Consider the following 25,945-nt stretch of genomic DNA (forward strand, 5'->3'; position numbering starts at 1 on the left):
ATGTGATGACATCTATGATAGAACAGAGGAAAGAAGATCTCCATATTTGAGGGACTGAAAACAGCATTTTGTGACATTTCTTTATGAAAAATGACTTTTGATGATGAACAGATGATGAAAATAGTTGGTGATTATATTTCTGTGGATCTGTTAGTGGAATTAGTTTTCCTGTCATTTGTGGTCCTTCTGTAAAAAGCTGTCTCCAAACATCATGTTGGTTGTTTAGAGGACAATAACATCTCATTTAATGTGATGAACAAGTGACATAATAAGTAGACTGAATACTGACCATTGGATTGATACACATATGGAGTTTACCACAGCTGGAAGGGGCTGGAAAAGCATGGAAATGCACCTGGAAGTGCTTGAAAAGTGCTTGAATTTGGCTTTTGAAAAGGTGCAGGAACCCTGAGCGATGCAAATGCTGGAGCAGCTTTACAGATGAAACTTTATTGATATAAAACGGTAAATAAATATCGATAAACCCCCGTGGAAGCCGATTCGCTGCTCGGCTCCGCTGCCGAGGTCCAAACGGCTTCGGTCAGAGTCAGAAATAGCAGCTGATGACTGCGAAGTGTGTTTACAGGTGATGACAGTGGAAAACAGCTCCACCACATCAATCACAGAGAGACAGACAGGCAGCTAGAGAGAGGCAGACAGGCAGGGATAAAGTGGATTCCTGGGAGGAGATAGAGCAGAGGACGGCAGCCGACCATGTTTGTCTCTGTCCTCGTGTGTGTGTGTGTGTGTGTGTGTGTGTGTGTGTGTGTGTGTGTGTGTGTGTGTGTGTGTGTGTGTGTGTGTGTGTGTGTGTGTGTGTGTGTGTGTGTGTGTGTGTGTGTGTGTGTGTGTGTGTGTGTGTGTGTGTGTGTGTGTGTGTGTGTGTGTGTGTGTGTCAGTCTCTGGTGACGCACAGACAGGCAGCTAATCCCTGGATTACTGCGAAACCGAGGAAAATGCACAACGTGGAGATTCTCAGGCAACTTCTGAAGACTATTTATGATGCAATGTCCTGAAAACCTCTGAGACACAGGCACAGTGGATATCACAGAATATCAGGGAATCTCTAGAATACCGGGGAATCTCTGTTATATCAGGGGATCTCTGGAATATCGGGGGATCTCTGGAATATCGGGGGATCTCTGAAATATCGGGGGATCTCTGGAATATCGGGGGATATCTGGAATATCGGGGGATCTCTGGAATATCAGGGGATATCTGGAATATCTGGAATATCAGGGGATATCTGGAATATCAGGGGATCTCTGGAATATCAGGGAATCTCTAGAATATCGGGGAATCTCTAGAATATCAGGGATATTTTTTGTGCCCAAGTCCTGGAATATTGTGGAATATCTATTTGCAGCATGTTTTAATTTTAGCTGCCATCTATCAGACTGTCATATTTCCCACCAGGTTATTTCATAAAGCGGTTGCTATGGTTACATGTTTACGTTACCTGAGATAATTAGTCAAGCGTGAAGTCATTTTTTTTCTCATAGACTTCATACAATTTAGAGAGGAGTCGCCCCCTGCTGGCCATCAGGGAGAATGACAGCTTTAAAGGCACTTCAGCCTTGGCTTCACTTTTCTAGAACAGGTGAAGCCATAGAACAGGAAGTTGCTGATATGGGAGATATTGATAAATAGAGGCCAAAATGTAAGGAGATGCGAACACTGTGAGTGACGCAGGACGTGAGGCTCCGCCCCCCCAGTCTTGGGGTGTCCTCTTCCTGTCTCCTTCTTTCATGTCTCTGTCTCTCTGTGGACTCTGTTGGGGGTTATAGGCTCGGAGCCAGGAATGTGAGACAGCCACTACCCCCCTCCCCCTCCCCCTTAGTGTGGATTTCCCACCATGCCTTGCTGCTGTGTCTGGACATCCAGCCTGAGCGGTCGCTGCCCTGTCTCTCCCTCCCCTCTCTCTCTTTAACTTGTTGATCCTCGCACGCCTGCTCAGTCTACTTACTGCCGGCGTGTGTTAACTTATCCCGTGACATCACAGCGGTATCCCAGGATGCTCCTCACCTGGGCTCACGCACTCTGACCGGGACAAAAAGGGAGGGAGATGACCATTGTCGTCTGGACAGACGGGCAGGAGATGGATGTGCGACAGGAGGACGGCGTCGGTAGGACCAGAACCGCTCTCCGGTGTTTCTGTACCCGTTGTCATGGTTACGCAGCTGCTCGGTCACCACGGTAACGATTTTAAAAACATGATACTAACTGGAAAAGCTAATTTTCTGCTCATTGCGGGATGAATTACTTCTTTAATCTGTGAGAAAGTGAAGAAGTAGATTTGGAAAAGGTGTGATGGGTTTAATTAATATGATGAGCTTTTTACTTTTAATCTGGCGTGACTCTGAATTGTAGAAGAAGAAGCTGAACATTGAAAACGGTGGGAAGGGTTTGAGTTGGTCTGGATGTCCTTGAAATGGAGGTGAACGTGCCTGAAATTGTGTGGATTTTGGTTATTTGAATCTGGAGAAGATTTGACAGAATAGTTCTGAAAGTATTAAAGCTATGAATGAGAACATTAAATGTATCGGATCCTAAAAAAAAACCCCATTCAGAAATCAAATGTGATCCATTTAAATGATTATTCACAGAATACAGGTCGTATAAAACGGGACAACAATCTAACATTAATCATGCATGTGCGTGTATCAGGCTATATTAGGGAGTCTGCTTTTATATCTCACTCTCTCACGCACACACACACACTCACACACACACACACACTCACTATCTCAAATGGAAACTATCTCAACTGACTTCAATCATCCTGCCGCCTGGCTGTGTGTGTGTGTGTGAGAGTGAAGGGGCTCTCCTAAAACAGATATTTAAGAGAGGAGTTTTCCATTTGCCTTCTGTTTAGAGCTGTCAACACACACACACACACACACACACACACACACACACACACACACACACACTCTGGTGTTGTTGATGGACCTGAATATTTGACCTCTAGATACAAAAGCAGGAGTAGAACGGACAATCTTGTTCACATCATCGTAGCAGGACTAAATACTGGACCAAACCAGGACTAAATACTGGACCAAACCAGGACTAAATACTGGACCAAACCAGGACTAAATACTGGACCAAACCAGGACTAAATACTGGACCAAACCAGGACTAAATACTGGACCAAACCAGGACTAAATACTGGACCAAACCAGGACTTAATATGGGACCAAACCAGGCCTAAATAAGGGACCAAACCAGGCCTAAATAAGGGACCAAACCAGGCCTAAATAAGGGACCAAACCAGGCCTAAATAAGGGACCAAACCAGGCCTAAATAAGGGACCAAACCAGGCCTAAATACAGGACCAAACCAGGACTTAATATGGGACCAAACCAGGCCTAAATACGGGACCAAACCAGGCCTAAATAAGGGACCAAACCAGGCCTAAATAAGGGACCAAACCAGGCCTAAATAAGGGACCAAACCAGGCCTAAATACGGGACCAAACCAGGACTAAATACTGGACCAAACCAGGACTAAATATGGGACCAAGCCAGGACTAAATACGGGACCAAACCAGGACTAAATACGGGACCAAACCAGGACTAAATATGGGACCAAACCAGGACTAAATACGGGACCAAACCAGGACTAAATACGGGACCAAACCAGCATATACTTGATGATATATTTCAGGCTGAGAGGTCTCACTCTGAGGGTTTTCTGTGCAGATAATCAGTTCAGGATGTCCATCCTGGAGCGTTTGGAGCAGATGGAGCGCCGGATGGCAGAGATGGCCGCCCGCGAAAACAACAACAACCACCACCACCACCAGCAGCAGCAGCAACATCACCATCATCATCAACTTCAACAGCAACACGGCAGCCGGCTGGCCACGCCCCCTCCCCCGGCCCGACCTGAGGACCACGAACAGGTGAGAATGCTGATGAGACTTAATGACAGACACACCTGTCTGTATGACACATCAGTCTGGAGTGGCGTGTCTGTTAAACTCAGCGTGCAGTGATGTGGGACATCCGAGAGATTACAGGATGGCAAAGTGGTTCAGAGGAGCACATTAACCTGAATGTGAAATCCCTCTCAAGGACCTCTGCAGACTGACCTCTGCTGAACCGAGCTGCAGTCTCTCGCTCTGATGTCATGGAGAGTTTGGCAGGTCGAGTCCTCGAGTTAAAATAGACTCTCCGTGACAGAGACGGACACTGAAACAATTACAGCACAGAGACTGAACTCATCATGTCGTCTGTTCCCACATTACAGCAACGGAACGTAATCAGGGTCCTTGAGAATAGTTTTAGGGACTTCAGGACCACTTGCCAATGTAGCGGGGGTCTTTAAGGGGGTTAAAGCATCTTTAAGAGTGTAATGAGGGTCCTTCAGAATGTAACCAGGGTCGTTAAGGGGGTTCCAGGGTCCTTCAGAATGTAACCAGGGTCTTTTAGGGGGTTCCAGGGTCCTTCAGAATGTAACCAGGGTCGTTAAGGGGGTTCCAGGGTCCTTCAGAATGTAACCAGGGTCGTTAAGGGGGTTCAAGTGTCCTTCAGAATGTAACCAGGGTCGTTAAGGGGGTTCCAGGGTCCTTCAGAATGTAACCAGGGTCGTTCAGGGGGTTCCAGGGTCCTTCAGAATGTAACCAGGGTCTTTCAGGGGGTTCCAGGGTCCTTCAGAATGTAACCAGGGTCTTTTAGGGGGTTCCAGGGTCCTTCAGAATGTAACCAGTGTCTTTTAGGGGGTTCCAGGGTCCTTCAGAATGTAACCAGGGTCGTTAAGGGGGTTCCAGGGTCCTTCAGAATGTAACCAGGGTCGTTAAGGGGGTTCAAGTGTCCTTCAGAATGTAACCAGGGTCGTTAAGGGGGTTCCAGGGTCCTTCAGAATGTAACCAGGGTCGTTCAGGGGGTTCCAGGGTCCTTCAGAATGTAACCAGGGTCTTTCAGGGGGTTCCAGGGTCCTTCAGAATGTAACCAGGGTCTTTTAGGGGGTTCCAGGGTCCTTCAGAATGTAACCAGTGTCTTTTAGGGGGTTCCAGGGTCCTTCAGAATGTAACCAGGGTCTTTTAGGGGGTTCAAGGGTCCTTAGGAATGTAACCAGGGTCTTTTAGGGGGTTACACGGTCCTTCAGAATGTAACCAGGGTCGTTCAGGGGGTTCCAGGGTCCTTCAGAATGTAACCAGGGTCTTTTAGGGGGTTCCAGGGTCCTTCAGAATGTAACCAGTGTCTTTTAGGGGGTTCCAGGGTCCTTCAGAATGTAACCAGGGTCTTTTAGGGGGTTCAAGGGTCCTTAGGAATGTAACCAGGGTCTTTTAGGGGGTTACAGGGTCCTTCAGAATGTAACCAGGGTCATAAAGGGGGTTCCAGGGTCCTTCAGAACGTAACCAGGGTCGTTCAGGGGGTTCCAGGGTCCTTCAGAATGTAACCAGGGTCTTTTAGGGGGTTCCAGGGTCCTTCAGAATGTGATGGGTGTATTTTAGGGGGTTGCAGGGTCCTTAAGAATGTGATGGGTGTATTTTAGGGGGTTCCAGGGTCCTTCAGAATGTGATGGGTGTATTTTAGGGGGTTCCAGGGTCCTTAAGAATGTGATGGGTGTATTTTAGGGGGTTCCAGGGTCCTTAAGAATGTGATGGGTGTATTTTAGGGGGTTCCAGGGTCCTTAGGATAGGAATGTAACCAGGGTCTTTTAGGGGGTTCCAGGGTCCTTAAGAATGTGATGGGTGTATTTTAGGGGTTTCCAGGGTCCTTCAGAATGTAACCAGGGTCGTTAAGGGGGGTCAAGGGTCCTAAGAATGAAACCAGGGTCTTTTAGGGGGTTCCAGGGTCCTTCAGAATGTAACCATGGTCTTTTAGGGGGTTCCAGGGTCCTTCAGAATGTAACCAGGGTCTTTTAGGGGGTTCAAGGGTCCTTAGGAATGTAACCAGGGTCTTTTAGGGAGGTCAGGGTCCTTCAGAATGTAACCAGGGTCTTTAAGGGGGGTCCAGGGTCCTTCAGAATGTAACCAGGGTCTTTTAGGGGGTTCCAGGGTCCTTCAGAATGTAACCAGGGTCTTTTAGGGGGTTCCAGGGTCCTTCAGAATGTAACCAGGGTCTTTTAGGGGGTTCAAGGGTCCTTAGGAATGTAACCAGGGTCTTTTAGGGAGGTCAGGGTCCTTCAGAATGTAACCAGGGTCTTTAAGGGGGGTCCAGGGTCCTTCAGAATGTAACCAGGGTCTTTTAGGGGGTTCCAGGGTCCTTAGGAATGTAACCAGGGTCTTTTAGGGGGGTCCAGGGTCCTTCAGAATGTAACCAGGGTCTTTTAGGGGGTTCCAGGGTCCTTCAGAATGTAACCAGGGTCTTTTAGGGGGTTCCAGGGTCCTTCAGAATGTAACCAGGGTCTTTAAGGGGGTTCCAGTGTCCTTCAGAATGTAACCAGGGTCTTTAAGGGGGTTCCAGGGTCCTTCAGAATGTAACCAGGGTCTTTAAGGGGGGTCCAGGGTCCTTCAGAATGTAACCAGGGTCTTTTAGGGGGGTCCAGGGTCCTTCAGAATGTAACCAGGGTCTTTTAGGGGGTTCCAGGGTCCTTCAGAATGTAACCAGGGTCTTTTAGGGGGTTCCAGGGTCCTTCAGAATGTAACCAGGGTCTTTAAGGGGGTTCCAGTGTCCTTCAGAATGTAACCAGGGTCTTTTAGGGGGTTCCAGGGTCCTTCAGAATGTAACCAGGGTCTTTTAGGGGGTTCCAGGGTCCTTCAGAATGTAACCAGGGTCTTTTAGGGGGTTCCAGGGTCCTTAGGAATGTAACCAGGGTCTTTTAGGGGGGTCCAGGGTCCTTCAGAATGTAACCAGGGTCTTTTAGGGGGTTCCAGGGTCCTTCAGAATGTAACCAGGGTCTTTTAGGGGGTTCCAGGGTCCTTCAGAATGTAACCAGGGTCTTTAAGGGGGTTCCAGTGTCCTTCAGAATGTAACCAGGGTCTTTAAGGGGGTTCCAGGGTCCTTCAGAATGTAACCAGGGTCTTTAAGGGGGGTCCAGGGTCCTTCAGAATGTAACCAGGGTCTTTTAGGGGGGTCCAGGGTCCTTCAGAATGTAACCAGGGTCTTTTAGGGGGTTCCAGGGTCCTTCAGAATGTAACCAGGGTCTTTTAGGGGGTTCCAGGGTCCTTCAGAATGTAACCAGGGTCTTTAAGGGGGTTCCAGTGTCCTTCAGAATGTAACCAGGGTCTTTTAGGGGGTTCCAGGGTCCTTCAGAATGTAACCAGGGTCTTTTAGGGGGGTCCAGGGTCCTTCAGAATGTAACCAGGGTCTTTTAGGGGGTTCCAGGGTCCTTCAGAATGTAACCAGGGTCTTTTAGGGGGTTCCAGGGTCCTTCAGAATGTAACCAGGGTCTTTAAGGGGGTTCCAGTGTCCTTCAGAATGTAACCAGGGTCTTTAAGGGGGTTCCAGTGTCCTTCAGAATGTAACCAGGGTCTTTAAGGGGGTTCCAGTGTCCTTCAGAATGTAACCAGGGTCTTTTAGGGGGTTCCAGGGTCCTTCAGAATGTAACCAGGGTCTTTAAGGGGGGTCCAGGGTCCTTCAGAATGTAACCAGGGTCTTTAAGGGGGGTCCAGGGTCCTTCAGAATGTAACCAGGGTCTTTAAGGGGGGTCCAGGGTCCTTCAGAATGTAACCAGGGTCTTTAAGGGGGGTCCAGGGTCCTTAGGATTGTAACCAGGGTCTTTTAGGGGGTTCCAGGGTCCTTCAGAATGTAACCAGGGTCGTTCAGGGGGTTCCAGGGTCCTTCAGAATGTAACCAGGGTCGTTAAGGGGGTTCCAGGGTCCTTCAGAATGTAACCAGGGTCTTTTAGGGGGTTCCAGGGTCCTTCAGAATGTAACCAGGGTCGTTCAGGGGGTTCCAGGGTCCTTCAGAATGTAACCAGGGTCGTTCAGGGGGTTCCAGGGTCCTTCAGAATGTAACCAGGGTCGTTAAGGGGGTTCCAGGGTCCTTCAGAATGTAACCAGGGTCTTTTAGGGGGTTCAAGGGTCCTTAGGAATGTAACCAGGGTCTTTTAGGGGGTTCCAGGGTCCTTCAGAATGTAACCAGTGTCTTTAAGGGGGGTCCAGGGTCCGTACGAATGTAGCGGGTTAAGGTGAGACAGACAGCGAGAGGGTGAGACAGTTGACCTGAAACATGATTCATCAGCTGTCAATCGTTTTGATGTTTTCTGAATGAATCAAACTGATCACTTAATCAATAACTAATCATCAGCGTCTCTGTGTGTCTCAGTGGTTTGAGAGGAGGATTGTGGGAGTTTGTGAGCGGATGATGAGGGGAGGAAGATGGGGAGGAGGAGGAGGAGGAGAGAGACTTCATCACTCCGTCCGTCACCGCGGGATGACGCTCCTTCACCTGGCTGCTGCACAGGGATACACACACCTGATACACACTCTGATACACTGGAGGTACACACACACACACACACACACACACACACACACACACACACACACACTCTGAACCAGGCACACACACACACACACACACACACGTTGACTGTCGTGTGTCTCTGTTGCAGGAGTGTTAACAGCGACAGCTTGGACTTGGAACAGGAAGTGGATCCCCTCAACATCGACCACTTCTCTTGCACCCCGCTGGTAAATCAAACACACACACTTAAATCCTGCACTCTGATTGGTCCAGGTGTCACGGAGTCACCACCCTGAAGAGGTCCAGTTGGTCATTCAAGGGTTCAAGTGTCCTTAAGAACGTAGCGGGGGGGGGTTCCTAAGAACGTAGCGGGGGGTTCCTAAGAACGCAGCGGGGGGTTCCTAAGAACGTAGCGGGGGGTTCTTAAGAACGTAGCGGGGGGGTTCCTAAGAACGTAGCGGGGGGTTCTTAAGAACGTAGCGGGGGGGTTCCTAAGAACGCAGCGGGGGGTTCTTAAGAACGTAGCGGGGGGGTTCCTAAGAACGTAGCGGGGGGTTTTTAAGAACGTAGCGGGGGGTTCTTAAGAACGCAGCGGGGGGTTCTTAAGAACGCAGCGGGGGGTTCTTAAGAACGCAGCGGGGGGGTTCCTAAGAACGTAGCGGGGGGGTTCCTAAGAACACAGCGGGGGGTTCCTAAGAACGCAGCGGGGGGTTCTTAAGAACGTAGCGGGGGGTTCCTAAGAACGCAGCGGGGGTTCCTAAGAACGTAGCGGGGGCGTTCCTAAGAACGTAGCGGGGGCGTTCCTAAGAACGTAGCGGTGGTTCCTAAGAACGTAGCGGGGGGTTCCTAAGAACGTAGCGGGGGGGGTTCCTATGAACGTAGCGGTGGTTCCTAAGAACGTAGCGGGGGTTCCTAAGAACGTAGCGGGGGTCTTAAAGGGTGTCATGGGTCCTTCAGAATGTAGCGGGGGTCTTGAAGGGGGTCATGGGTCATGGGTCCTTCAGAATGTAGCGCGGGTCTTGAAGGGGGTCATGGGTCCTTCAGAATGTAGTGGGGGTCTTGAAGGGGGTCATGGGTCCTTCAGAATGTAGTGGGGGTCTTGAAGGGGGTCATGGGTCCTTCAGAATGTCGCGGGGGTCTTGAAGGGGGTCATGGGTCCTTGAGAACGTAGTGGGGGTCTTGAAGGGGGTCATGGGTCCATGAGAATGTAGCGGGGTTCTTTTAGGGGGTTCAGAGTTCTTAATATTGGAGTTCATGGGTATAATGGTATAATGGCGCCCTCCTTCCGTTGTGACGTGGTCACGTGTTCCCGGCTAACGTGTTCCCGGCTAACGTGTTTGGTGTGTTTTCCAGATGTGGGCGTGTGCTCTCGGCCACCAGAGGGCAGCAGAGCTCCTCTACGGCTGGAACAGTTCGGCTCTGGGGATCCCCGACTCGCTGGGACGCCTGCCGCTAGCCGTGGCTCGCTCGCGAGGACACACCCGCCTCGCCACGGCGCTGGAGGAGCTGCACACGCACATACACGTGACGGCCCGGGACACGCACACGCCGACCACGCCGCAACCGCAGCTGTCCCCGTCGCCTCTGTCCACCAGCCCAGACACAGGTAACGCACACCTGCCGCTGATCGCCATTGCTCCAGGTTTCCAGCACTCTGATTGGCTGTAACAGTCTCTCTTCCACCCCCTCCAGGTCTGAGCTCCTCCAGCAGCCTCCCCTCCCCCAGTGACCCCTCCTCCCCCTCCCCAAGCTCCGCCTACTCCAGTGGCCCCGCCCCCATGGACACGTCTCCCTCCTCCCCATCATCTCTTTCATCTTCGTCTTCCTCCCTTCCGGTCTCCCCCCCCTCCCCCTCCTCCCTCCCCTCTCTTCCTGTGTCCATGTGGGGGGAGGACCTGCACGCTGGTCTCGGTACAGGTAACACAGATCACATGACTGTTTGTTGATTGGTTCCTGCTCTTGATGCCCCCGCAAGTGATCATTGTCGTCACTAATCACCCGCAGGTTTGAACCCTGGAGGCTCCCAAGACTCTCCACTTTACCTCATGGACTATGAGAGCTCCTGTACCCCCTCCCCCGGCGAGCCTCACGGCTACCCGCACACGGGGGGCGGGCGCCGCTTGCACACGGCGCCGACGCTGGAGGAGCAGCTGCTGCGCTTCAGCGAGAACGCCGAGAATGAAGGCGAAGAGGAGTACCTGGAGGAGGAGGTGCTGCAGGTACACACCTTAAACAGACCTGAGGTCAGAGTTTATTCCTGAGGGTAGTCCCCAGGTTAGTCCTGAGGTCAGAGTTTAGTGCTGAGGTTAGTCCTCAACGTTAGTCCTGAGGGTAGAGTTAAGACCTGAGGTCAGAGTTTAGTCCTAAGGTTAGTCCCCAAGATTAGTCCTGAGGTTAGAGTTTAGTCCTGAGGTTAGTCCTCAACGTTAGTCCTGAGGGTAGAGTTAAAACCTTAGGTCAGAGTTTAGACCTGACGTCAGTCCTCAACGTTAGTCCTGAGGGTAGAGTTAAAACCTTAGGTCAGAGTTTAGTCCTGACGTCAGTCCTCAACGTTAGTCCTGAAGTTAGAGTTTAGTCCTGAGGTTAGTCCTCAATGTTAGTCCTGAGGGTAGAGTTAAAACCTTAGGTCAGAGTTTAGTCCTGACGTCAGTCCTCAACGTTAGTCCTGAGGGTAGAGTTAAAACCTTAGGTCAGAGTTTAGTCCTGACGTCAGTCCTCAACGTTAGTCCTGAAGGTAGAGTTTAGACCTGAGGTTAGAATTTAGTCCTGAGGTAAGTCCCCAAGATTTGTCCTGAGGTTAGAGTTTAGTCTTGAGGTTAGAGTTTAGTCTTGAGGTTAGAGTTTAGTCTTGAGGTAAGTCCCCAAGATTAGTCCTGAGGTTAGAGTTTAGTCTTGAGGTTAGAGTTTAGTCCTGAGGTTAGTCCTCAACGTTAGTCCTGAAGGTAGAGTTTAGACCTGTGGGTAGTCCCCACGTTAAGATTCAGAGTTTAGTCCCCAATGCTTGGTCCTTGAGGTTAGTCCTCGAGTTTCGACCCTGAATCGAAGTCCAGTGGTTAGTCCCCATGTGTAGTTTAGGTTTTTGAGATTTTCTAGACCTCACAGTTCCACACACACTGAATACATACTTCAAACATTCAGTAACCACAGGTGTCTTGAGTTCCTGTTGCTATGGTTACCCACCCCACACAACAGGTTGACATGGCAACACTGGCCGAGCAAATCATTGAGGCGACCCCGGATCGGATCAAACAGGAGGACTTCCCCAGGGGGGCGGAGTCACCACTCAGAGAGAGGCGGGACAACCCGGCCATGCAGGACACATGGCTGGCTACCTACCTGGACACGGTTGACGCCCACTCACACTCCCCGCCCAGGTAAGCATGTAGCCGTTATTACTGGTGCATCGTGGGTATTATCACAGGGTAAGATCACAGGATGGATATATGTGTGTGTGTGTGCAGGCGGGTGTGCCCACCCTCGCCCCTCAGTGCACTGGCCCTCCAGAGGCTCCGCCCCCCATCGTCTGCGGCGTGGGCGGAGTTCCTGAACGCCTCGGCCAATGGGAAGATAGAGAGAGACTTCGCCTTGCTGACGCTGACGGACGGAGAGCAGAGAGAGCTGTACGAGGCCGCCAGGATCATCCAGAACGCCTTCAGAAGATACAAGGTGATTTAGCCGTCACTTTAGTCCCCAGGTCCCCAAATGTAGTCCTGAGTTTAGATTTTAGTCCTGAGATTAGATTTTAGTCCTGAGTTTAGATTTTAGTCCTGAGTTTAGATTTTAGTCCTGAGATTAGATTTTAGTCCTGAGTTTAGATTTTAGTCCTGAGTTTAGATTTTAGTCCTGAGTTTAGATTTTAGTCCTGAGATTAGATTTTAGTCCTGAGTTTAGATATTAGTCCTGAGTTTAGAGTTTAGACCTGTGTTTAGAGTTTAGTCCTGAGTTTAGAGTTTAAACCTGAGTTTAGTCCTGACTCTTAGTTTATCTTCTAGATGTTTCTGATGACGTGTCACTGTTTCCTGTCTGTGTCTGCAGGGTCGAAGGTTAAAGGAGCAGCAGGACATGGCTGCAGCCGTCATACAGAGATGCTACAGGAAATACAAACAGGTGTGTGTGTGTGTGTGTGTGTGTGTGTGTGTGTGTGTGTGTGTGTGTGTGTGTGTGTGTGTGTGTGTGTGTGTGTGTGTGTGTGTGTGTGTGTGTGTGTGTGTGTGTGTGTGTGTGTGTGTGTGTGTGTGTGTGTGTGTGTGTGTGTCCCCTCCAGCTTCACTAACAAGGAACTAACCTGCTGTGTCTCTTCACCATGTGTGTCTCTCTCTCTCTCTGGCTAGCTAACATGGATAGCTCTGAAGGTAATATGGCTGACATGTCTGTGTGTGTGTGTGTGTGCGTTGTGTGTGTGTGTGTGTGTGTGTGTGTAGACTGGACAGCAGCCATCACACTTGCAACGGGTTGTTTCCTATGACTCCTCCCCATAACTCTTTTATTTTATCATTTTATCTTTTTTAAATGTTGTTTCCTATTGTTGTTGTTGTTGTTGTTGTTGTTGTTGTTGTTATGGACACCGACTGTGCCCCTCCCCCCTCAGTATGCCCTCTACAAGAAGATGACCCAGGCGGCCATCCTGATCCAGTCCAAGTTCAGGTCCTACTACGAGCAGAAGCGTTTCCAGCAGAGCCGGCGGGCGGCGGTGCTCATCCAGCAGTACTACCGCAGCTACAAGGAGTACGAGAGGCTGAAGCAGGCGCCGCGGGGGGCGGCCGGCCTCAACCCCAAGCTCAAGTAAGCCCCGCCCACCGCCTGTTGCTGTCTGCTCCCTACTCCCTATTGATGAGTGATACTGACTGTGTCCACCAGGGGGTCGTTCCTGACCAAGAAGCAGGACCAGGCAGCGAGAAAGATCATGAGGTTCCTGAGACGCTGCAGGCACCGGTAACACGCTTTCACCTTTCATCATATAGAATGTGACTGGTTCATCTTATAGAATGTGACTGGTTCATCTTATAGAATGTGACTTTATTCATCATATAGAATGTGACTGGTTCATCTTATAGAATGTGACTGGTTCATCTTATAGAATGTGACTTTATTCATCATATAGAATGTGACTGGTTCATCATATAGAATATGACTGGTTCATCATATAGAATATGACTGGTTCATCTTTATAGAATGTGACTTTATTCATCATATAGAATGTGACCTTATTCATCATATAGAATGTGACCTTATTCATCATATAGAATATGACTGGTTCATCATATAGAATATGACTGGTTCATCATATAGAATATGACCTTATTCATCATATAGAATGTGACTGGTTCATCATATAGAATATGACTGGTTCATCATATAGAATATGACCTTATTCATCATATAGAATGTGACTGGTTCATCATATAGAATATGACCTGGTTCATCATATAGAATATGACCTTATTCATCATATAGAATGTGAGTGGTTCATCATATAGAATGTGACTGGTTCATCATATAGAATGTGACTGGTTCATCATATAGAATATGACCTTATTCATCATATAGAATATGACTTTATTCATCATATAGAATGTGACTGGTTCATCATATAGAATGTGACTTTATTCATCATATAGAATATGACTGGTTCATTATATAGAATGTGACTGGTTCATCATATAGAATGTGACTGGTTCATCATATAGAATATGACTGGTTCATCATATAGAATGTGACTGGTTCATCATATAGAATGTGACTGGTTCATCATATAGAATGTGACTTTATTCATCATATAGAATGTGACTGGTTCATCATATAGAATGTGACTGGTTCATCATATAGAATGTGACTGGTTCATCATATAGAATATGACTGGTTCATCATATAGAATGTGACTGGTTCATCATATAGAATGTGACTGGTTCATCATATAGAAAGTGACTGGTTCATCATATAGAATGTGACTGGTTCATCATATAGAATGTGACCTTATTCATCATATAGAATATGACCTTATTCATCATATAGAATATGACTGGTTCATTATATAGAATATGACTGGTTCATCATATAGAATATGACCTTATTCATCATATAGAATGTGACTGGTTCATCATATAGAATATGACTGGTTCATCATATAGAATATGACCTTATTCATCATATAGAATATGACCTTATTCATCATATAGAATGTGACTGGTTCATCATATAGAATGTGACTGGTTCATCATATAGAATGTGACTGGTTCATCATATAGAAAGTGACTGGTTCATCATATAGAATGTGACTGGTTCATCATATAGAATGTGACTTTATTCATCATCTAGAATGTGACTGGTTCATCATATAGAATGTGACTGGTTCATCATATAGAATATGACCTGGTTCATCATATAGAATATGACCTTATTCATCATATAGAATGTGAGTGGTTCATCATATAGAATATGACTGGTTCATCATATAGAATATGACCTTATTCATCATATAGAATGTGACTGGTTCATCATATAGAATATGACCTGGTTCATCATATAGAATATGACCTTATTCATCATATAGAATGTGAGTGGTTCATCATATAGAATGTGACTGGTTCATCATATAGAATGTGACTGGTTCATCATATAGAATATGACCTTATTCATCATATAGAATATGACTTTATTCATCATATAGAATGTGACTGGTTCATCATATAGAATGTGACTTTATTCATCATATAGAATATGACTGGTTCATTATATAGAATGTGACTGGTTCATCATATAGAATGTGACTGGTTCATCATATAGAATATGACTGGTTCATCATATAGAATGTGACTGGTTCATCATATAGAATGTGACTGGTTCATCATATAGAATGTGACTTTATTCATCATATAGAATGTGACTGGTTCATCATATAGAATGTGACTGGTTCATCATATAGAATGTGACTGGTTCATCATATAGAATATGACTGGTTCATCATATAGAATGTGACTGGTTCATCATATAGAATGTGACTGGTTCATCATATAGAAAGTGACTGGTTCATCATATAGAATGTGACTGGTTCATCATATAGAATGTGACCTTATTCATCATATAGAATATGACCTTATTCATCATATAGAATATGACTGGTTCATTATATAGAATATGACTGGTTCATCATATAGAATATGACCTTATTCATCATATAGAATGTGACTGGTTCATCATATAGAATATGACTGGTTCATCATATAGAATATGACCTTATTCATCATATAGAATATGACCTTATTCATCATATAGAATGTGACTGGTTCATCATATAGAATGTGACTGGTTCATCATATAGAATGTGACTGGTTCATCATATAGAAAGTGACTGGTTCATCATATAGAATGTGACTGGTTCATCATATAGAATGTGACTTTATTCATCATCTAGAATGTGACTGGTTCATCATATAGAATGTGACTGGTTCATCATATAGAATGTGACTGGTTCATCATATAGAATGTGACTGGTTCATCATATAGAATGTGACTGGTTCATCATATAGAATATGACTGGTTCATCATATAGAATGTGACTGGTTCATCATATAGAATGTGACTGGTTCATCATATAGAATGTGACTTTATTCATCATCTAGAATGTGACTGGTTCATCATATAGAATGTGACCTTATTCATATAGAATGTGACTGGTTCATCATATAGAATGTGACTGGTTCATCATATAGAATGTGACTGGTTCATCATATAGAATGTGACCTTATTCATCATATAGAATATGACCTTATTCATCATATAGAATATGACTGGTTCATTATATAGAATATGACTGGTTCATCATATAGAATATGACCTTATTCATCATATAGAATGTGACTGGTTCATCATATAGAATATGACTGGTTCATCATATAGAATATGACCTTATTCATCATATAGAATGTGACTGGTTCATCATATAGAATATGACTGGTTCATCATATAGAATGTGACCTTATTCATCATATAGAATATGACCTTATTCATCATATAGAATATGACTGGTTCATTATATAGAATATGACTGGTTCATCATATAGAATATGACCTTATTCATCATATAGAATGTGACTGGTTCATCATATAGAATGTGACTGGTTCATCAAGAATATGACTGGTTCATCATATAGAATGTGACTGGTTCATCATATAGAATATGACTGGTTCATCATATAGAATATGACCTTATTCATCATATAGAATATGACTGGTTCATCATATAGAATGTGACTGGTTCATCATATAGAATGTGACTTTATTCATCATATAGAATGTGACCTGGTTCATCATATAGAATATGACTGGTTCATCATATAGAATATGACTGGTTCATCATATAGAATGTGACTGGTTCATCATATAGAATATGACCTTATTCATCATATAGAATGTGACCTGGTTCATCATATAGAATATGACCTTATTCATCATATAGAATATGACTGGTTCATCATATAGAATATGACTGGTTCATCATATAGAATGTGACTGGTTCATCATATAGAATATGACTGGTTCATCATATAGAATATGACTGGTTCATCATATAGAATATGACCTTATTCATCATATAGAATATGACTGGTTCATCATATAGAATATGACCTTATTCATCATATAGAAAGTGACTGGTTCATCATATAGAATGTGACTGGTTCATCATATAGAATGTGACTGTTCATCATATAGAAAGTGACTGGTTCATCATATAGAAAGTGACTGGTTCATCATATAGAATGTGACTGGTTCATCATATAGAATATGACTGGTTCATCATATAGAATGTGACTGGTTCATCATATAGAAAGTGACTGGTTCATCATATAGAATGTGAGTGGTTCATCATATAGAATGTGAGTGGTTCATCATATAGAATGTGAGTGGTTCATCATATAGAATGTGACTGGTTCATCATATAGAATATGACCTTATTCATCATATAGAATATGACTTTATTCATCATATAGAATGTGACTGGTTCATCATATAGAATGTGACTTTATTCATCATATAGAATATGACTGGTTCATCATATAGAATGTGACTGGTTCATCATATAGAATGTGACTGGTTCATCATATAGAATATGACTGGTTCATCATATAGAATGTGACTGGTTCATCATATAGAATGTGACTTTATTCATCATATAGAATGTGACTGGTTCATCATATAGAATATGACTGGTTCATCATATAGAATGTGACTGGTTCATCATATAGAATGTGACTTTATTCATCATATAGAATGTGACTGGTTCATCATATAGAATGTGACTGGTTCATCATATAGAATGTGACTTTATTCATCATATAGAATGACTGGTTCATCATATAGAATGTGACTGTTTCATCATATAGAATGTGACTGGTTCATCATATAGAATATGACTGGTTCATCATATAGAATGTGACTGGTTCATCATATAGAATATGACTGGTTCATCATATAGAATGTGACTGGTTCATCATATAGAAAGTGACTGGTTCATCATATAGAATGTGACTTTATTCATCATATAGAATGTGACTGGTTCATCATATAGAATGTGACCTTATTCATCATATAGAATATGACCTTATTCATCATATAGAATGTGACTGGTTCATCATATAGAATATGACTGGTTCATCATATAGAATATGACCTTATTCATCATATAGAATATGACCTTATTCATCATATAGAATGTGACTGGTTCATCATATAGAATGTGACTGGTTCATCATATAGAATATGACTGGTTCATCATATAGAATATGACCTTATTCATCATATAGAATGTGACTTTATTCATCATATAGAATGTGACTGGTTCATCATATAGAATGTGACTGGTTCATCATATAGAATATGACTGGTTCATCATATAGAATATGACTGGTTCATCATATAGAATATGACCTTATTCATCATATAGAAAGTGACTGGTTCATCATATAGAATGTGACTGGTTCATCATATAGAATGTGACTGGTTCATCATATAGAAAGTGACTGGTTCATCATATAGAAAGTGACTGGTTCATCATATAGAATGTGACTGGTTCATCATATAGAATATGACTGGTTCATCATATAGAATGTGACTGGTTCATCATATAGAAAGTGACTGGTTCATCATATAGAATGTGAGTGGTTCATCATATAGAATGTGAGTGGTTCATCATATAGAATGTGACTGGTTCATCATATAGAATGTGACTTTATTCATCATATAGAATGTGACTGGTTCATCATATAGAATATGACCTTATTCATCATATAGAATGTGACCTGGTTCATCATATAGAATATGACCTTATTCATCATATAGAATATGACTGGTTCATCATATAGAATATGACTGGTTCATCATATAGAATGTGACTGGTTCATCATATAGAATATGACTGGTTCATCATATAGAATATGACTGGTTCATCATATAGAATATGACCTTATTCATCATATAGAATATGACTGGTTCATCATATAGAATATGACCTTATTCATCATATAGAAAGTGACTGGTTCATCATATAGAATGTGACTGGTTCATCATATAGAATGTGACTGTTCATCATATAGAAAGTGATTGGTTCATCATATAGAAAGTGACTGGTTCATCATATAGAATGTGACTGGTTCATCATATAGAATATGACTGGTTCATCATATAGAATGTGACTGGTTCATCATATAGAAAGTGACTGGTTCATCATATAGAATGTGAGTGGTTCATCATATAGAATGTGAGTGGTTCATCATATAGAATGTGAGTGGTTCATCATATAGAATGTGACTGGTTCATCATATAGAATATGACCTTATTCATCATATAGAATATGACTTTATTCATCATATAGAATGTGACTGGTTCATCATATAGAATGTGACTTTATTCATCATATAGAATATGACTGGTTCATCATATAGAATGTGACTGGTTCATCATATAGAATGTGACTGGTTCATCATATAGAATATGACTGGTTCATCATATAGAATGTGACTGGTTCATCATATAGAATGTGACTTTATTCATCATATAGAATGTGACTGGTTCATCATATAGAATATGACTGGTTCATCATATAGAATGTGACTGGTTCATCATATAGAATGTGACTTTATTCATCATATAGAATGTGACTGGTTCATCATATAGAATGTGACTGGTTCATCATATAGAATGTGACTTTATTCATCATATAGAATGACTGGTTCATCATATAGAATGTGACTGTTTCATCATATAGAATGTGACTGGTTCATCATATAGAATATGACTGGTTCATCATATAGAATGTGACTGGTTCATCATATAGAATATGACTGGTTCATCATATAGAATGTGACTGGTTCATCATATAGAAAGTGACTGGTTCATCATATAGAATGTGACTTTATTCATCATATAGAATGTGACTGGTTCATCATATAGAATGTGACCTTATTCATCATATAGAATATGACCTTATTCATCATATAGAATGTGACTGGTTCATCATATAGAATATGACTGGTTCATCATATAGAATATGACCTTATTCATCATATAGAATATGACCTTATTCATCATATAGAATGTGACTGGTTCATCATATAGAATGTGACTGGTTCATCATATAGAATATGACTGGTTCATCATATAGAATATGACCTTATTCATCATATAGAATGTGACTTTATTCATCATATAGAATGTGACTGGTTCATCATATAGAATGTGACTGGTTCATCATATAGAATATGACTGGTTCATCATATAGAATATGACTGGTTCATCATATAGAATATGACCTTATTCATCATATAGAAAGTGACTGGTTCATCATATAGAATGTGACTGGTTCATCATATAGAATGTGACTGGTTCATCATATAGAAAGTGACTGGTTCATCATATAGAAAGTGACTGGTTCATCATATAGAATGTGACTGGTTCATCATATAGAATATGACTGGTTCATCATATAGAATGTGACTGGTTCATCATATAGAAAGTGACTGGTTCATCATATAGAATGTGAGTGGTTCATCATATAGAATGTGAGTGGTTCATCATATAGAATGTGACTGGTTCATCATATAGAATGTGACTGGTTCATCATATAGAATATGACCTTATTCATCATATAGAATATGACTTTATTCATCATATAGAATGTGACTGGTTCATCATATAGAATGTGACTTTATTCATCATATAGAATATGACTGGTTCATTATATAGAATGTGACTGGTTCATCATATAGAATGTGACTGGTTCATCATATAGAATATGACTGGTTCATCATATAGAATGTGACTGGTTCATCATATAGAATGTGACTTTATTCATCATATAGAATGTGACTGGTTCATCATATAGAATATGACTGGTTCATCATATAGAATGTGACTGGTTCATCATATAGAATGTGACTGGTTCATCATATAGAATGTGACTTTATTCATCATATAGAATGTGACTGGTTCATCATATAGAATGTGACTGGTTCATCATATAGAATGTGACTTTATTCATCATATAGAATGACTGGTTCATCATATAGAATGTGACTGGTTCATCATATAGAATATGACTGGTTCATCATATAGAATGTGACTGGTTCATCATATAGAATATGACTGGTTCATCATATAGAATATGACTGGTTCATCATATAGAATATGACTGGTTCATCATATAGAATGTGACTGGTTCATCATATAGAATGTGACTGGTTCATCATATAGAATGTGACTGGTTCATCATATAGAATGTGACTTTATTCATCATATAGAATGTGACTGGTTCATCATATAGAATGTGACTGGTTCATCATATAGAATGTGACTGGTTCATCATATAGAATATGACTGGTTCATCATATAGAATGTGACTGGTTCATCATATAGAATGTGACTGGTTCATCATATAGAAAGTGACTGGTTCATCATATAGAATGTGACTGGTTCATCATATAGAATGTGACCTTATTCATCATATAGAATATGACCTTATTCATCATATAGAATGTGACTTTATTCATCATATAGAATATGACCTTATTCATCATATAGAATATGACCTTATTCATCATATAGAATGTGACTGGTTCATCATATAGAATATGACTGGTTCATCATATAGAATATGACCTTATTCATCATATAGAATATGACCTTATTCATCATATAGAATGTGACTGGTTCATCATATAGAATGTGACTGGTTCATCATATAGAATGTGACTGGTTCATCATATAGAATATGACCTTATTCATCATATAGAATATGACCTTATTCATCATATAGAATGTGACTGGTTCATCATATAGAATGTGACTGGTTCATCATATAGAATGTGACTGGTTCATCATATAGAAAGTGACTGGTTCATCATATAGAATGTGACTGGTTCATCATATAGAATGTGACTTTATTCATCATCTAGAATGTGACTGGTTCATCATATAGAATATGACCTTATTCATCATATAGAATGTGACTGGTTCATCATATAGAATATGACTGGTTCATCATATAGAATATGACCTTATTCATCATATAGAATATGACCTTATTCATCATATAGAATGTGACTGGTTCATCATATAGAATGTGACTGGTTCATCATATAGAATGTGACTGGTTCATCATATAGAAAGTGACTGGTTCATCATATAGAATGTGACTGGTTCATCATATAGAATGTGACTTTATTCATCATCTAGAATGTGACTGGTTCATCATATAGAATGTGACTGGTTCATCATATAGAATGTGACTGGTTCATCATATAGAATGTGACTGGTTCATCATATAGAATGTGACTGGTTCATCATATAGAATATGACTGGTTCATCATATAGAATGTGACTGGTTCATCATATAGAATGTGACTGGTTCATCATATAGAATGTGACTTTATTCATCATCTAGAATGTGACTGGTTCATCATATAGAATGTGACCTTATTCATATAGAATGTGACTGGTTCATCATATAGAATGTGACTGGTTCATCATATAGAATGTGACTGGTTCATCATATAGAATGTGACCTTATTCATCATATAGAATATGACCTTATTCATCATATAGAATATGACTGGTTCATTATATAGAATATGACTGGTTCATCATATAGAATATGACCTTATTCATCATATAGAATGTGACTGGTTCATCATATAGAATATGACTGGTTCATCATATAGAATATGACCTTATTCATCATATAGAATGTGACTGGTTCATCATATAGAATATGACTGGTTCATCATATAGAATGTGACCTTATTCATCATATAGAATATGACCTTATTCATCATATAGAATATGACTGGTTCATTATATAGAATATGACTGGTTCATCATATAGAATATGACCTTATTCATCATATAGAATGTGACTGGTTCATCATATAGAATGTGACTGGTTCATCATATAGAATGTGACCTTATTCATCATATAGAATATGACCTTATTCATCATATAGAATATGACTGGTTCATTATATAGAATATGACTGGTTCATCATATAGAATATGACCTTATTCATCATATAGAATGTGACTTTATTCATCATATAGAATGTGACTGGTTCATCATATAGAATGTGACTGGTTCATCATATAGAATGTGACTGGTTCATCATATAGAATATGACTGGTTCATCATATAGAATGTGACTGGTTCATCATATAGAATGTGACTGGTTCATCATATAGAAAGTGACTGGTTCATCATATAGAATGTGACTGGTTCATCATATAGAATGTGACCTTATTCATCATATAGAATATGACCTTATTCATCATATAGAATGTGACTTTATTCATCATATAGAATATGACCTTATTCATCATATAGAATATGACCTTATTCATCATATAGAATGTGACTGGTTCATCATATAGAATATGACTGGTTCATCATATAGAATATGACCTTATTCATCATATAGAATATGACCTTATTCATCATATAGAATGTGACTGGTTCATCATATAGAATGTGACTGGTTCATCATATAGAATGTGACTGGTTCATCATATAGAATATGACCTTATTCATCATATAGAATATGACCTTATTCATCATATAGAATGTGACTGGTTCATCATATAGAATGTGACTGGTTCATCATATAGAATGTGACTGGTTCATCATATAGAAAGTGACTGGTTCATCATATAGAATGTGACTGGTTCATCATATAGAATGTGACTTTATTCATCATCTAGAATGTGACTGGTTCATCATATAGAATATGACCTTATTCATCATATAGAATGTGACTGGTTCATCATATAGAATATGACTGGTTCATCATATAGAATATGACCTTATTCATCATATAGAATATGACCTTATTCATCATATAGAATGTGACTGGTTCATCATATAGAATGTGACTGGTTCATCATATAGAATGTGACTGGTTCATCATATAGAAAGTGACTGGTTCATCATATAGAATGTGACTGGTTCATCATATAGAATGTGACTTTATTCATCATCTAGAATGTGACTGGTTCATCATATAGAATGTGACTGGTTCATCATATAGAATGTGACTGGTTCATCATATAGAATGTGACTGGTTCATCATATAGAATGTGACTGGTTCATCATATAGAATATGACTGGTTCATCATATAGAATGTGACTTTATTCATCATCTAGAATGTGACTGGTTCATCATATAGAATGTGACCTTATTCATATAGAATGTGACTGGTTCATCATATAGAATGTGACTGGTTCATCATATAGAATGTGACTGGTTCATCATATAGAATGTGACCTTATTCATCATATAGAATATGACCTTATTCATCATATAGAATATGACTGGTTCATTATATAGAATATGACTGGTTCATCATATAGAATATGACCTTATTCATCATATAGAATGTGACTGGTTCATCATATAGAATATGACTGGTTCATCATATAGAATATGACCTTATTCATCATATAGAATGTGACTGGTTCATCATATAGAATATGACTGGTTCATCATATAGAATGTGACCTTATTCATCATATAGAATATGACCTTATTCATCATATAGAATATGACTGGTTCATTATATAGAATATGACTGGTTCATCATATAGAATATGACCTTATTCATCATATAGAATGTGACTGGTTCATCATATAGAATGTGACTGGTTCATCATATAGAATGTGACCTTATTCATCATATAGAATATGACCTTATTCATCATATAGAATATGACTGGTTCATTATATAGAATATGACTGGTTCATCATATAGAATATGACCTTATTCATCATATAGAATATGACCTTATTCATCATATAGAAAGTGACTGGTTCATCATATAGAATATGACTGGTTCATCATATAGAATATGACTGGTTCATCATATAGAATATGACCTTATTCATCATATAGAATATGACCTTATTCATCATATAGAATGTGACTGGTTCATCATATAGAATGTGACTGGTTCATCATATAGAATATGACTGGTTCATCATATAGAATATGACCTTATTCATCATATAGAATATGACCTTATTCATCATATAGAATGTGACTGGTTCATCATATAGAATGTGACTGGTTCATCATATAGAAAGTGACTGGTTCATCATATAGAAAGTGACTGGTTCATCATATAGAATGTGACTTTATTCATCATATAGAATGTGACTTTATTCATCATATAGAATATGACTGGTTCATCATATAGAATATGACCTGGTTCATCATATAGAATATGACCTTATTCATCATATAGAATATGACCTTATTCATCATATAGAATATGACCTGGTTCATCATATAGAATATGACCTTATTCATCATATAGAATGTGACCTTATTCATCATATAGAATGTGACTGGTTCATCATATAGAATGTGACTGGTTCATCATATAGAAAGTGACTGGTTCATCATATAGAATGTGACTGGTTCATCATATAGAAAGTGACTGGTTCATCATATAGAAAGTGACTGGTTCATCATATAGAAAGTGACTGGTTCATCATATAGAATGTGACTTTATTCATCATCTAGAATGTGACTGGTTCATCATATAGAATGTGACTTTATTCATCATATAGAATGTGACCTTATTCATCATCTAGAATGTGACTTTATTCATCATATAGAATGTGACCTTATTCATCATCTAGAATGTGACTTTATTCATCATATAGAATGTGACCTTATTCATCATATAGAATGTGACTGGTTCATCATATAGAATGTGACTGGTTCATCATATAGAAAGTGACTGGTTCATCATATAGAAAGTGACTGGTTCATCATATAGAAAGTGACTGGTTCATCATATAGAAAGTGACTGGTTCATCATATAGAATGTGACTTTATTCATCATCTAGAATGTGACTGGTTCATCATATAGAATGTGACTTTATTCATCATATAGAATATGACCTTATTCATCATATAGAATATGACTGGTTCATTATATAGAATATGACTGGTTCATCATATAGAATGTGACTTTATTCATCATCTAGAATGTGACTGGTTCATCATATAGAATGTGACTTTATTCATCATCTAGAATGTGACTG

General features: G+C 41.0%; 1 protein-coding gene across 2 annotated transcripts in view; it reads left to right on the top strand.

Moving 5' to 3' along the window:
• camta2 (calmodulin binding transcription activator 2) overlaps window positions 1–25,945 on the top strand; it is a 35,358-nt gene that overhangs the window by 7,084 nt on the left and 2,329 nt on the right. The window contains exons 14-25 of one of the 2 annotated variants that reach the window (XM_084002343.1): window positions 3,702–3,904; window positions 8,217–8,392; window positions 8,506–8,584; window positions 9,711–9,963; window positions 10,050–10,274; window positions 10,362–10,576; window positions 11,550–11,731; window positions 11,819–12,023; window positions 12,393–12,464; window positions 12,689–12,709; window positions 12,946–13,139; window positions 13,215–13,289. In XM_084002343.1, the coding sequence (XP_083858469.1) occupies window positions 3,702–3,904; window positions 8,217–8,392; window positions 8,506–8,584; window positions 9,711–9,963; window positions 10,050–10,274; window positions 10,362–10,576; window positions 11,550–11,731; window positions 11,819–12,023; window positions 12,393–12,464; window positions 12,689–12,709; window positions 12,946–13,139; window positions 13,215–13,289 (1,900 nt within the window). The remainder of the gene's footprint in view (window positions 1–3,701; window positions 3,905–8,216; window positions 8,393–8,505; window positions 8,585–9,710; window positions 9,964–10,049; window positions 10,275–10,361; window positions 10,577–11,549; window positions 11,732–11,818; window positions 12,024–12,392; window positions 12,465–12,688; window positions 12,710–12,945; window positions 13,140–13,214; window positions 13,290–25,945) is intronic. The other variant, XM_084002344.1, reaches the window with a different exon arrangement.

Source organism: Eutrigla gurnardus (genome assembly GCF_963514095.1).
Source record: "Eutrigla gurnardus genome assembly, chromosome: 23".
Lineage (NCBI taxonomy): Eukaryota > Metazoa > Chordata > Actinopteri > Perciformes > Triglidae > Eutrigla > Eutrigla gurnardus.